The 12,223-nt window shown below is 48.8% G+C and overlaps 1 protein-coding gene across 1 annotated transcript in view; it reads left to right on the top strand.

Annotated features, from left to right (window-relative positions):
- ADARB2 (adenosine deaminase, RNA-specific, B2 (inactive)) overlaps nucleotides 1-12,223 on the top strand; it is a 177,905-nt gene that overhangs the window by 117,639 nt on the left and 48,043 nt on the right. The window contains exon 4 of the mRNA XM_015420667.1: nucleotides 533-647. Within this exon, the coding sequence (XP_015276153.1) occupies nucleotides 533-647 (115 nt within the window). The remainder of the gene's footprint in view (nucleotides 1-532; nucleotides 648-12,223) is intronic.

Here is a 12,223-nt window from a genome sequence, read left to right as displayed (position 1 = left end):
GGGGTTTGGACATGGGAGGGACCTCAGCAGGGTATGATGCCATGAAGTCCACCCTCCAAAGCAGCCATTTTCTCCAAAGGAAGTCATCTGTATGATCTGGCAACCCTACCTGGGAAGATATTTGAGAAACCTGGAACGACAGCGATAACTGCTGTGCTTATGCTATTACTTGGAAGGCATTAGGGCAGGGCCAAGTCTCCCTGCAAGTTCTATAGATACTTGTACAGTAGGATAGTGACCGGCATATTGACTTTCTCGCAAGTTGGGCATGATCTGTTGTGGTCCTCAAGATTGCCAAAATGACAGCCAGCAATACAAAATGCTAGCAAAACAATGTCTGTGCAGGCATGCTCAGAGATTGATTCCATAAAATGATTTGACATAGTGCCTTTATACCACTGTGGCCTTGTTGTAGACAATGATGAGGCCACTCGAAAGAGGAGGTCGGTGGCAAGCAGTTATAAATTAGGCAGACGCCAGCAATTGCTGCTGTCTAACTGAGTGAAAGAACGGCTTCTGGTTGTCTTTTCAGGAATTTGCCGATTCCGTGTATCAAATGGTTACACAGAAGTTTCAAGAGGTGACGGACAATTTTGCTTCCATCCATGCACGTCACAAATCCCTTGCAGGAATTGTAATGACCAGAGGTAAGCGGTGACTTTATTGCATGCTAGTTTGCTGTCCTATAATTTATGTAGGATATTTTCCCTGGTAGATTTTCTTTTCCTAGCGAAACAATAGTTTACACCAGCTACCAGGGCAGTAGGTAACATTTTTGTATGTATTTAGGTCTTTATTATATTTATATTCGACCAGTCATTATTACAATTAATCTGAGTCTGGCAGTGCATACCTAAAAACACTCATACCCTTCTGAGTCAGTTGAAGTCATTGGGCTTAGAAAGGACTAACCATGCTTAGAACTGAACTTACAGTGCAGTACAGTAGACAGTGCATTACCCTTTGATGTGGAATCCTGTTCACGTCCTGCTCAGCTGGGATGCTTTCGACCATGGGTGAAACATCATATCTCAGCCTAAAGATTCTCATATGCTGTAAAACAAAAAATCCCATTCTAGCAGAGCAATGGGCTTCAACTAGGGTTGCCAGATCCAGTTTGGGAAATTCCTGGAGGTTTGGGGGTGGAGCTTGGGGAGGGTGGAGTTTTGAGAAGGGAAGAGAGCACAGCAGGGAGGTGTTGTCATAGAGTCCACCGTCCAGAACCGCCCTGTTCTGGCTACTGAGCTCGGCCCTCTGGAGATCAGTTGTAATTCTGGGAGATCTCCAGGCCCCACCTGGAGGTTGGCAGCTCCAGCTTCAAAGGACCTAAATCTTTGTTTGTTTTTAAATTCCAAACATCTGTACAGACAAAAAGAGTCTGCCCTTATGCATGACTGTCTCCAGCCTATTTCTGTGACTTCTGCTAGTGCCACCTTGGGGATATTATTGAGGTTAACTGGTGTGGTTAGTCCAGTCACCATTAGTTAGCAGAGTGCTTAAATAAAGCTACAAATGCAAGAGCGTCACTTTACTAGGTTACTCAGCTTACAAAGCTTACACAGAGCCATGTTGCAAGTTTAGAAGAGAAATACTTCTCTCTTTATTTGAGAAGTACACTTTGGATAGGAAAGAGCATTGATAGATCACTAATTTACTAGCCAAAGGATGGAGGCGGATGGCGAGAGGCCCATCTGCCTCATGGTGCCAAGAGAGGACCGCGTGTCCCTCTCTTGGTGCGTGATGGTAGAGAGCAAGTCTAGCAAGGGAGCGGTGGCGCAGGCGGTAAGAGATGCCTGCACGTACATCTGGCCCAACAGCTTCGGTTGTTCGAGCCCCACCGCGGCCGGGGTGAGCGCCTGGCCCTATGTCCCAGCTCCCGCCCACCCAGCAGCTTGAAAGCCCATTAAAGGGCAATTAGACTAATGGGTACCTGCTACTAGAGCGGGGGGGACACCCATCCCTGTGATGCAGCGGCGAGCGAGCGGCGAAGCGAAGCAGTGGTCGGCGGCAGCGGCAGAGAAAAATGGTAGCTGGCGAGGCAAGGAGTGAGCGAGCGAAGGGGCCGGACCAACTGGCGCGGAGGCGGAGCAACGCAGCAGGCCAAAGCCTCATCGGGACAGAGGCCGCAGCGGAGCATGCGCGGAAGTGCGATCGGTCCTGGCCGGAAATGAATCGCTACAGCCGGAAGAAGGGAACTCCAAAGACCAGCACCAGGAACTCTCTGTAAGCCGCCCAGAGACCCTTAGGGGTTAGGGCGGGATAACAAATCAAATAAATAAATAAATAAATAAGTCTTCATTCAGAGTGAGAGAGAAGCAGGAAAGGGAAATTGGTCCCTGAGATCACAATCTGCATATCAAAGAGGACAGTGGCAGAAGAGTAGATACAGGAAGAAAGGTCAGTGTGCCTATCTAGCTATCTAGCCTCTCTTGCCACTCAGTCTGGAGGTCTGAGACAGGGAACATCACATCTGGAACTTCCAAAAGATATCAGGCTACTGTACATGAACAAGCATGGTAGCAGCCCTTTGGACAACCGTACCTGCAACATGCACATATGACTGAATGTTGCATAGCGTAATCCCCAAAATGGCGGTGGCAAACAATAGAGGTAATGGGCTAGGATGGACCAGAATTAAAGACACTGGAAGCCAGCTGTTAGGGACAAGGGAGGGAGCACTCTCTCGCATGTGACACTCAGTTTTGGTTGTTGTGGCTCATATACAGAGCCATATGGACAGCTGTGTTCACTACCATACTCAGCAAACTTTCTCCTAGGCCATCTACCTGATAATGCAGAGTCAGTAGAAATCTCAGCTACCTTCATCCCTATTCAAATCATATCTGCTTCAGGGATGCTTGTTTTCCCCCAGGTCATCTTCTACAACATCATTTTCAAAGGTCACTGTTCTACTTTCTATCCCCAAAGCAGCAAAAATGCGAAATCATTCTTACATACAAAAAGACAATATTAAATCCATTGTAAAATTCTGTCGAGATCACTAAAACAAAAGCAAGAGAAACAAGACAGGCTACCCTTGCCACTATTGATTCCTCACGGAAGACATTCTGCAACGTAGGAGCTAGCACAGGAAAGGCCCTGATCCTAGAAGGCAACGCCCTAGTTTTCACAAATCATGGAACTTGGATTGTGGGCCCATTAGATTATCCGACTGTGTAAATACATTGGGTAGAATTCTACACTACGTATGTGCAGTATAATTCCATCCATTTCAGATAAATAAGAGTGCTGGTTCCCAAGGGGTAAAGTTGGAGTACTGGATAATGGAGAGTATCCAAAATTGAATTAGAAAAGAGCAATAGTCCCGTGGTGCTTTAAACACTAACTAAATTTGTGACAGTGTATGAACTTTTATGAGTCATTGCTCACTTCTTAACATCACTCACAAAAGCTCCCACCCTGCCACAAACTTTGTTAGTTCTTAATGTACCACTGGACTCTTGCTCTTTTCTACTGCTACAGACCAACTGTCTGTATCGCCACAAAGCTGAGTTGTTGTTTTGTATTTAAAAAAACACAATCAATATATTAACAACACAGACATGATCTGCTTATACTGAGTGGTGAATCAAATCTCATAATAGTTTTATGTGATTTTTTTGGTAGTGATTTAACAGCAGTGGCATTTGTTATAACTCTCCAGAGTTAGAGGCTTGGACGAAACTTGAAAGCATGATCTAATCCCAGGTGTTTTGTCTCCTACACACAGTTTCATTTCAGGTCTGAAAAGTACAAAGGCAGCAAATCGTGTATCAAATGCAGATGATTATCTCGAGATATACATATGTTTAGAGCCTGACAGACAATTTTTCAGAAAAGGCAGGAGGTATCCAATGCATATTCAGAGGGGGCTTGCTAAATTATCTGGAACAAACTGGCATTATGCTGTAGACTCAGGCTGTGCAATATGTTAACTGCTATGGGCGTGTATTAGATCAGCAAACAGAACACTGTAGGATTGGAATAGAAGGAAGGCCACCTTCATCCATCCCTCTGTTAGCCAGAAGTATGTTCCAAAGTCCATAGCAGATCATAGAACTATGGAGCTGGAAGGATCCCCATGGATCGCTTAGGCAAGAGATCTGGCCAATATTTGCATTCCAAGTGCCACCTTAATCGGTGGGACAAAAGGGGCTGCAGTGGAAAACAAAATACGGAAGGCCCAGGATGCATGTAGGACACTGGTCAAAGGCTGCCAGATGCCCACCTGAGGCAGGTAACATCCTGCCCCTTCCCGCTGTCATGACAATTGGGCAACTGAGCAGTGGGACAAAAGGGGGGTGGCGTTGTAGATGTGAAAACTGCACTTCCGGTCGCTGCATCCATGATGCCTAGGGTTGCCAGGTCCTACCTGGCTGCGGGCGGGGGCTCCAGGGTCCTTCCTGGGATCTTCTGGTGTGTGCGCCATGATGGCATCACCCAGAAGTGCCACCATCCTGTCGACGTCTGGGGTGATGCTCTAGTTTTACGGCAAAACTCTGTGGTTTGAGCCCAATTCTACCGTAGAGTTTTGGGCCAAAAACTAGTTCACCCCCCAGGTGGTATCACCCTTCCAGCCTTGTGTAATTCCTGGTACGAAGAGATTCTTTTTCTCCAAAACTCAGAGATGACCCCACTCCTTCTCAGATCAACCAGGTGATGTCATTAGGTCACATTGAAGGACATTTGTGAGTGGGGTTCCTCCCACCGGCTAGCCAGCCTGTGGCAGAAAGGGCCCCACAAAAGCGGGGGGACTCCCAGTCAGACCAGGGGCCTGGCAACCCTAATGACGCTCCAGGAATTTCCCCAGTCTACATTGTCTTTGCCGTAGAGTTTGAGGGAATTCCTAGAGTGATGTAGAGACGGTGGCATCGCTCCCAGTTGATCACCTAGAAGTGATGCCGCCACATCAGTGACTTTCCCCCTCCCCATGCTCCGCCCCCCCTAAAGCTCTCAGGAGTTGCCAACACAGGGCTGGTGAACCTAGTGTGGCCCTTGGGTCAGTAGCCCATACGTTTAATTCTAGTGGCCACCACCTGTCTGCTCCCCTAAAGTGAGATATCTCCTCCCCACTCCTCAGAGAGGACCACAGAAATCTCAAGAGAGAAGCCCCCCACTCTGACCAGTCTGTGCAGCATCATCTTTGCTCCTCTTTGGGGTCGAGGGAAAAATGGCATCTCATTTCTTTCTCAGAAGAATGTGTTTTGGCTGCTTCCAGCCTTATGTAATTCCTGGTACGAAGAGACTCTTTTTCTCCAAAACTCAGTGCGAATGGAGAGATGGCCCCACTCCTTCCCGAAATTCCTTGCATGTGCCGAAGGACTGAGGGGTAGAAAGGGAAGGGGCTAATCGACAATAATGGCAGGCTTGAAAGCAGAGCCAGACGTGCATTTTGTCACCCACCATGCTCTTTTCACTTGCCTTAAGTAGTCAGGGTCAGGGGTCATTTCCTACAGGAGCGCACAGGAGCGAAGCTCCGGCAGTAAGGAGCCCAGGGGGCGGGCACATGCAACACACATGCAACAAGCCACACCCCCTGCTCCCAGCAGCCCTCAGTCAGAGCAAGAAGCAGCCAGGTAAGTTGCAGAGCCCCCCCGGCCCCCGGTCCAAAATAGTGCAGTGGCACCTTTAAGACCAACTTTTATTCAGGTACAAGCACTCCCTCCTCTGCGAGGACAGATCTGCATGCTTCTCCCCCCCCCCCAATAGCTAGCAATCCAAAACAGTCCAGTGGAGCCTAAGTGGTGGGTGTTGCCTTCTGACACACTTCCGGAAATGTCAGGGGGTGTTGCATATTCAAATGAGTTGTGCTAATGAGTTATGCTAATGAGCTCCTACACCTCTTTTTCTATGAAATGACCCCTGGTCAGGGTCCGTGGTTAAGTTTGTTCTAGTAACCACCAAACCCTGACCCGGATAGCCCAGGATAGCCCAGTCTCATCAGATCTCGGAAGCTAAGCAAAGTCGGCCCTGGCTGGTATTTGGATAAGAGACCTCCAAGGAAGACCAGGGTCGTGACACAGAGGCAGGCAATGGCCAACCACCTCTGAACATCTCTTGCCTTGAAAACCCTGCAGGGTCACCATAAGTCAGCTGTGACTTGAGGGCATCAACAACAAAATGACCAGGAAAGCGTCACAGTTATGGAGCACACTCAGGAACTATGGGGCATTTTTGACAAAACCCACAGAGATGTAGAACAGCTGGCCCTCCCCCTGCAAGATACCGTGTTTCTAAAAGAACACCCTAAATGTATTTATATATTATTTCTGGAACCTCTGTGTTTTAAGACAGCCTTCGTTTAGGAGTATGGTTTGGTAATGTGACTTTTTTACTGTTTGGGATTTGTAATACTGCATTTCCTCTCCACCTGCAATAACTGGACACCATAAAGAAGCCCTGTCATACATTCTACAGCTAATCTATTATTTCCAGAGCCTCCTCTTCAGAAAATAAAGCCCTGCACTTTTCCAGCAGATGAGAGGAGGCTGGTATTTAAACACTATTTTCCCATTTGAACTCGATACATCTTGACAGTTTAAATATAGACAGAAACATTTTTGTCCTTTTTTTTCCTCCCTCTTCAAAATACATGATCTGAGAAGTTCAGTCCTCTTCAGAAGAGGAGGTGCAGAATCTCACAGAAGAGAGCTATACATCGATTTCTTTTCTCTGTATCTGACTTCAATTTTCTCTCCCCTCTCTCTTTTTTTTTTTTATGAAGCTGACAATCACTTTGATCTTAAAAGCAAGCGGGGAGGCCTTTTCAAGTTATCTTATATGAAATAAAGATGAAGTGGACAAAAAGGGGCTCCAAACAGCAATTTCATGCTGTGATAAAAGATGGCAAATTATCACCCGTATCTCATGAAATGGATCTTAATAATTGCTAAGTGGAGTAGCAGGAGGAAAGTAAAAGTTGGCAATCTGTCTCCGTGGATCTTTTGAGTCGTTTTAAGATTCACAGCGCATGGCACCCAAGTGTAATCAAGAATATTGACGGGCAATCGATTTCTACCCCAGAGTTTACCGCCAAGTTGGAAACTAGTAAAATACATTGGCGGAAGGCTACAATAGACCAGCAGCTTAAGGATCCAAGATGCCATGCTAAGCGTCCTTGGGATTCAAAGCAGCAAGATCGAGCATGCATATTTGACGAAATTCTTCCCCGAACAATGCACAGGGGGGGGGGGACAAGCTTCACACGTTCTGTCGTGGGTGGCCCTTTGGACCCTGGCCCATGCATTTAACTCAGGCACGCCCAGGTTGACCTACACACCCCAGCCTAGATGCCCAGCACAAAGTGAGAGAACCCTTCCTCCTGTCCCCTATTCTTTCTTTACCTGCTCATTCATTTGTTTATCATTCGCCTGTCTAGATGAGACCCGAGGTGGATTATAGAACTCTGCAGTAAAGGCCAGTATAATATACAATACACTACACACTAAACTACATACTACACACTAAGGAGCTGCAGTGGCTCAAGTGGTTAAGACGCTGAACTGCAGGCTGTGGAAGGTCAGTAGTTCAGCAGTTCGAGACCTGAGTGTGCTGCATGACGGAGTGAGCTCCCATCTCTAGTTCCAGCTCCTGCCAACCTAGCAGTTCGAAAGCAAGAAATTGCAAGTAGATAAATAGGTACCACTTCAGTGGGAAGGTAACAGCGTTCCATGCGCCTTGGTGTTTAGTCATGCCGGCCACATGACCACAGAAACGTCTTCGGACAGCGCTGGCTCTTTGGCTTTGAAACGGAGATGAGCACCGCAACCCTAGAGTCGGATTCGACTGGCTTTCGAGCAAGGGAACCTTTCCCTTTACACACTAAAACTGGACCACACCGTTAGCAAACATGAAATGAAAACAATATACCCAGTAAGCAGTGCAGTATAAGAAGGGGAAAGGGATGCCTAAAGGACAAAGACTTATTTCCTTTATGAAAAGAGCCCTCTGTCTTACTCCTTCTGTGGAATGGCAGAGCATGGGAGCCCTCCAGATCTCGTCAGTCAGGCCGCTCCACCAGGGTACACGGGTAGCCGCTGTGCTTGCCCCCTTGGGAGGGTGGTCCCTTCAGATGATTTTGTTGTACATGATAAAGAATTGAAACTAGGGTTGCCAACTTCCAGGTGGTGGCTGGAGATCCTCTGAAATGACAGCTGATCTCCAGAGGACAGGGGTCAGTCCCCCTGGAGAAAATGGACGCTTTGGAGGGTCGACTCTGTGGAATTATATCCCAATGAGGTCCTTCCCCACCCCAAATCCTGTCCTCTCCAGGCTCCACCCACAATATGTCCAGGAATTTCCCAACCCAGAGCTGGCAACCCTAATGCAACCTCCTCTTTGCCATTGCCTGAAAATGTCTCTGGAGACCGGCATCCCTCCCAGCTCACCGGTGCACGTACCTGTAATAACGCATGTCTGCTGCAATGTGTCTGGATGGCATGCTTCCATCGGGAACCTTTGCTCACGGGCATTCCAATGTGCAGGTAAAATGCCTAGAAGGGGGAAATGGGATTGCACCTTCCTACCCAGGGCTGGCCCGAGGTGTTACTGAGCCCTAGGCGAGGCCAGCTTGTGGCGCCTGTGCCCCCCAGGTGATGCCAACCTCCCGGTGGGGCCTGGAGACCGAGGGGGGAAGGCACGACCATCGTCCCTACAGGCGAGCGTCACCCAGAGACCTGGGGTGTGTGTCAAAGAGTTTTAAGAGCCCTCGTCCATCCAGGGGCTGTTTGGCCCACTGACGCCTGGCTTGAAAAGCCACCTGTGGGTTCCCCCCCGGCTCTGCCGCAGCCACTCCAGCCGCTGAGGACATCCCAGGCATGGGGCGGTGGGGCGAGGAGGAGGTGCCGCTGATGGTGCGAGCCCGCACTGATGTCGGCTGGAGCCGGAGGGCCAAGCGGTGAGACGGTGCCCAGAGGGAGAGCACAGCTGCCCGGCCCTCGTCCTCCTCCTCTGCCGCCTCCTCCTCTGCCGCCACCAGCGCCCTGCAGGAGAGCCACCGGTGGCGGTCCCAGCGGCGGTGGTGTGGAGGGAGGGAGGCACAGTTTGGCTCCAGCTGCGCTCGCTGGAAGGACATCCCAGGCGGGGGCAATGGGGCAAGCCTGCACCGACGTCGGCCAGAGCCGGGGGGGCTGAGTGGTGAGACAGCTCACAGAGGGACAGTGCAGCTCCCTGGCCCTCCTCCTCCACCACTGCCGCCTCCTCCTGCACCACCAGCACCCTGCAGGAGAGCCACCGGTGACAGTCCCGGCAGCAGTGGTGGGGAGGGCGCGGGGGGAGGCACAGTTCGGCGCCAGCTGCTCCCGCCGGAAGGACATCCTGGGCGCAGGGCGGTGGGGTGAGCCCAAGACAGCCGGAGCCAGAGGGCCGAGCGGCAAGACAGCGCCCAGAGGGAGAGCACAGCTCCCCGGCCCTCCGCCGCCAGCGCCCGGAGGGAGAGCAGTTTGGCGCCCTACGGGCCGGGCCGCGCTCTAGGCGAATGCCTAGTTCGCCTAGCGGGTGAGCCAGCCCTGTTCCTACCCCTCCCCAGCCTCCATATCTTTGCCATAATGCAGACATAGGCAGGTGTGCTCGTAGTGCTATGTGCAAGCTTTCTCCTCCTCCCATCCCTTATCAGGCATATGCATAACATCCCTCAACGTAGCATCTTGGAGCAATGTTATGGCAAATGCCTATTGGTCTCGCCTGTAAGAGTCGGCCTATCAGGAAGACAGCTGAGTGAGCTGTTCTTCCTGACGGACTAAGTAACTGTGTGCGGGGAGAGCTTTCCGTTGAAGTATGCAGTCCACCACTGCAGTCTATCTAGCCAGACTGCACTCTGCATATTTTTCTACACATATCTGAGTTGTCTCAAAGGACATGTGTGAATTGGCCCCTGGGTGTTTGGAGCGGGGTCTGAGTGGTTTATTCCAGAAGGCTTCTCCCCTGCCCCCAGCATCTTCCTTGCTCCCCCCAGTTTCTTCCCTCCCTCCATTGTCACTCTGCTTCCTCCTCCAACACCACGTGCTTGGTCTTTTCTTTCTCCCCACCCCACCTTGGTCAACCATCCACCCAGCGGGCTCATAGCTACAGTGCGGCATCTCAGGGCCTGGCCCCCCGACTTACCGCCAAGGCCCCCCGACTTCCCATCCAACCCAGGCACTCCCTTAGGGGGGTGCGGGGGGCTGTGGGGTGCCCCCTGACTTATTTAAAGCCCCCCCCCAAATTAAAAAATTCTGGCTATGGCCCTGCCACCCAGTCTTCCTTTTTGTGTCCTTGCCCAACGGCTAGGGTTGCTGACCTCCAGGTGGCGGCTGGAGATCTCCTGCGATTTACAACTGAGCCCTTTTGAAGCCCGTCCCCTCCCCAAACCCCACCCTCCTCAGGCTCCACCCCCAAAATCTCCAGGTACTTCCCAACCTGGAGCTGGTAACCAGCTGCCCACCCCGTCTTCCTTTCTCTCGTGCCCATTTGGCCCACGCTCTCACTTTCCTTCCTCCTCCTCTTGGCGCTCTGTTTTCTCTGGAACCTCAAAATGCCACCCAAGCATATAGTCTGGGCTTCATCTGCACATGTGCAGATGTCACTCACAGTTGGTTGTGGGGGCGGGGTTGCTATCCCTGATATCTTTATTTGGAAAACATATGGTATTTTTCTGCAAATGTAGAGTCCCCTCCCCCAGGAGATGCAGCAAGGAATAACTTCGCCCCCCACCTCACCCCATCGCGGCAAATGTTTTGATTTGTGTGTCAGACCATACGTGGCTATTCAATATCTAATCATGCTTTGCATCACACACTGCAGAGCGTAAGTGATAAGACGAGGGTCTGAGAAGTTCCGAAAATGATTCCTTTGCTGCCCAGATAGTGGGGCTGGAGCTAGATGCCCAGCTTCCTTTATCCCACAACACATGGATCCAAAAAAACCCCAAACACACAACTCCTTGGAAGAGTGGCAGAGGGAGAAATTATTCTGCTAAGTCAGTGTTCTCCTTACCAGGGATCCATTCTTTTCTCTTGGCACGGAGGGGGGTAAATGAAATGGGCCATAGAAATTAGAACCGGAGAAGCCTGCGAAGTCATCACATCCATTCCTCAGCAAAGGCTCGATTGTTCCCTGTAGCCCACTCCCGAGCATCTTTCTTTTTTTCCTAATCGAGATTTAAATGTATCAATTAGCAAAGGGGCTTTCAGCGCTTCCTCTGGGAGAACCATCCGTTCTAAATAGCCTTCACTGTTAATAATAATTCTCTTTTGTTGTTCAGCTCTCTGTTCTCCTCCCTTTGTTTTCGTTGCTCTTTCTCCTGATAATACCCCCCAAAAAAACAGTGCCTTAACACCCTCTCTTCCTCTGGGCTTGCCCCTTTCAGGTACTTGGAAATGGAGGTAGTCAGCTGTCAGTTAGTGAACCCATACACTTTTGTTTTAATCTCTCCTTCCAATTTTCAGACACTTAAATCAATTTTGCTGCCACTCTGATTTTACATCCAGTTTGTCAGCATCAGCTTCTCTCTGTCCTGTGGATCGCCAGGGGCCTGAGCTGGCCGGCTAGTCTTAATTGGGAAGGGTTCCAAGTGTATGAAAACTGGCGAGAGATGTGGTCCTCTTTCTTTTTTTTGTTGTGGTAAATATTTTTATTAGGTTTTTTAAACAAAGAAATTGGACTCTTTTTTTTTGTGGTAAATATTTTTATTGGGTTTTTTAAACAAAGAAATACCCACCACCTACAACACCACACCATTGCTACTTATACATAATTGCTTCAAGACAGCAACATACACATTTTCTTACTTATCCAGGATTACCAGCATCCAATATTTATACTAAATATAATTATCTTTCTTGCTCCTTTCGGGGTAGACTTCTAATTTCTTATAACGATGGGATCCAATTTCTGTCTTAATTGTACCATTTAACTCAGTTCATTTAACAACAAACTATACGTAGCTCTAGAAGGAGAAAGTGAGTAACTAAATACATAAATTTCCGTCTATTAACCTATTCCAAGATATCTTTTTACTCTACATAGTTGTTATAAACACCCATTATACTTAATATATTTTAATTCATTTCCTTTTAAACAGACCTAAATGATAAATAATGCTGATGTTATCAAACAATTCATATCTTACTCTTAAATTTATATTAATTCATTTTGCCAATCAAAACATAAACACTTAGTTCATTTTCTTTTTAGACACCATCAAATATTGAATAATACTTATATTATCAGACCTTTCATGTCTTCT

This window comes from Gekko japonicus, unplaced genomic scaffold (genome assembly GCF_001447785.1).
Source record: "Gekko japonicus isolate JY-2015 unplaced genomic scaffold, Gekko_japonicus_V1.1 scaffold1228, whole genome shotgun sequence".
Taxonomy (NCBI): domain Eukaryota; kingdom Metazoa; phylum Chordata; class Lepidosauria; order Squamata; family Gekkonidae; genus Gekko; species Gekko japonicus.
The sequence above is the reverse complement of the archived record's forward strand: the minus strand, read 5'-3'. Positions and strand labels throughout refer to the sequence as shown.